Here is a 2,168-nt window from a genome sequence, read left to right on the forward strand (position 1 = left end):
CAGAGGGTATCAAATGCAGAGACAACTTGGTGGTAGAGAGCAGCTCCACACGACAGTCACTGATTTTTCTGGGTAATCACATTCGAGAGGCCATGAGATATTAGGTCAGTTCTAATGCTAAAGTAGAAACAGGCTTTCATAATTGTGGCCATCTCTCCTAATATATTAACATAATTATCATCATTTACATTTTCTCCTATTGTCCTTCTTCAGGTAGCTGTGCCAACAACGCCAATGGATGGAGCGAATCACTCTGTGGTGTCAGAGTTTGTGTTCCTGGGACTCACCGATTCCTGGGAGATCCAACTTCTCCTCTTTGTGTTCTCCTCCACGTTTTATGTGGCAAGCATGATGGGAAACTCCCTCATTATGCTCACTGTGACCTCTGACCCTCACTTACACTCCCCCATGTACTTTCTGCTGGCCAACCTCTCCTTCATTGACCTGGGAGTTTCTTCTGTCACTTCTCCCAAGATGATTTATGATCTTTTCAGAAAGCGTAAAGTCATCTCCTTTGGTGGCTGCATCGTTCAAATCTTCTTTATCCACGTCATTGGTGGTGTGGAGATGGTGCTGCTTATCGCCATGGCCTTTGACAGATACGTTGCCATATGTAAGCCTCTCCACTATCTGACCATCATGAGCCCAAGAATGTGCCTCTTCTTTTTAGTGGCTGCCTGGATGACTGGCCTCATCCACTCCATGGTTCAACTGGCGTTTGTGGTAAACTTACCCTTCTGTGGTCCTAATGTGTTGGACAGCTTTTACTGTGACCTTCCTCGGTTCATCAAACTTGCCTGCACGGACACCGACCGACTAGAGTTTATGGTCACAGCCAACAGTGGATTCATCTCTGTTGGCTCCTTCCTCATACTGATCATTTCCTACATCATCATCATTCTCGCTGTTCAGAAACACTCTTCAGCTGGTTCATCCAAGGCTCTGTCCACACTGTCAGCTCACATCACTGTGGTATTCTTGTTCTTTGGTCCTTTGATTTTTTTTTATACATGGCCATCTCCCTCCATACACCTGGATAAGTTTCTGGCCATCTTTGATGCTATTCTCACTCCTTTCCTAAATCCGGTCATCTATACATTCAGGAACCAAGAGATGCAGGTGGCAATGAGGAGAGTATGCAGACAGCTAGTGAATTACAGGAAGATCTCTTAAGGAATGTCTGATGTTGTGAAGAGCCCTTGTTGATTACTGATGTCCATTATTGATGGTCAAACTCAGGGAGAAGCTCTTGTTTGTCTTACCTTGCTTTGATTATACACACTGGTACTGAGTCTATTTTTCTCTTTCACTCAGGAGCGAGGGACATTTACTTTTGAAAAAGAGATAGTTACACAGGAAGTATTTTTAAAACAATGATTATAGTAATCTCAAATCTAAATTCCTAAGGAATAACATTTATATGAAGTAATTTTTAGAAATATAAGGAGGCATACTTCCTTAAGGCCTTCACAACAGGGGGAGTTATTTCCCAATCCACCTTAATTTAGTATGACTTCATCTTAACTATATCTGCAGGGACTATTTCCAAACACAGTCACATTCACAGGTATTGGTGGTTAGGCTTTCAACTTACATATTTGGTAAACACAAAACAACCCATAATAGCGGGATAGGTAGGAGAGGTTCTGAGAATGAGAATGGTTATAGCATAGCCACTTATTAATCAGAACAAAAATATATTTAAAATAAACAGTAGAAAGAATTTAAGCTCTTTCATTGGCAACTATGTTTTTAAAAATGATGGAGCATATAAAGTCAGTGTAAGATACAAAAATCAGAGAAAGACTAATACCATATGATTTCACTCATTTATGGAATTTAAGAAATAAAACACATGAATATAGGGGAAAGAACAAAAAAGGAGAGAAGGAAGGAAACCTTAAGAGACTCTTAACTTTAGAAAACAAACTGAGGGTTGATGGAGGAAAGTGGGTGGGGAATGGGCTAAATGGGTGATGGGTATCAATGAGGACCCTTGTCATGTTGAGCACTTGGTGTTATATGTAAGTGATGAATCACTAAATCCTACTCCTAAAACCAATTTTATCATTCATGTTAACTAACTAGAATTTAAATAAAAACTTGAAAAAAACCCAAAAGACAACACACAAAAAGTTATTATTATGAGCTAAAGGATCTCTGCTAAA

At 39.9% G+C, this 2,168-nt stretch overlaps 1 protein-coding gene across 1 annotated transcript; it reads left to right on the top strand.

The window, feature by feature from the left end:
- Window positions 1-234: 234 nt before the first annotated feature.
- On the top strand, window positions 235-1,173 carry LOC115517154 (olfactory receptor 4F3/4F16/4F29-like). Its single transcript, XM_030320272.1, has one exon. It carries the CDS (start codon window positions 235-237, stop codon window positions 1,171-1,173), a length of 939 nt encoding a protein of 312 aa, XP_030176132.1.
- Window positions 1,174-2,168: the final 995 nt, after the last annotated feature.

This window comes from Lynx canadensis, chromosome B3, assembly GCF_007474595.2.
Source record: "Lynx canadensis isolate LIC74 chromosome B3, mLynCan4.pri.v2, whole genome shotgun sequence".
Taxonomy (NCBI): Eukaryota; Metazoa; Chordata; class Mammalia; order Carnivora; family Felidae; genus Lynx; species Lynx canadensis.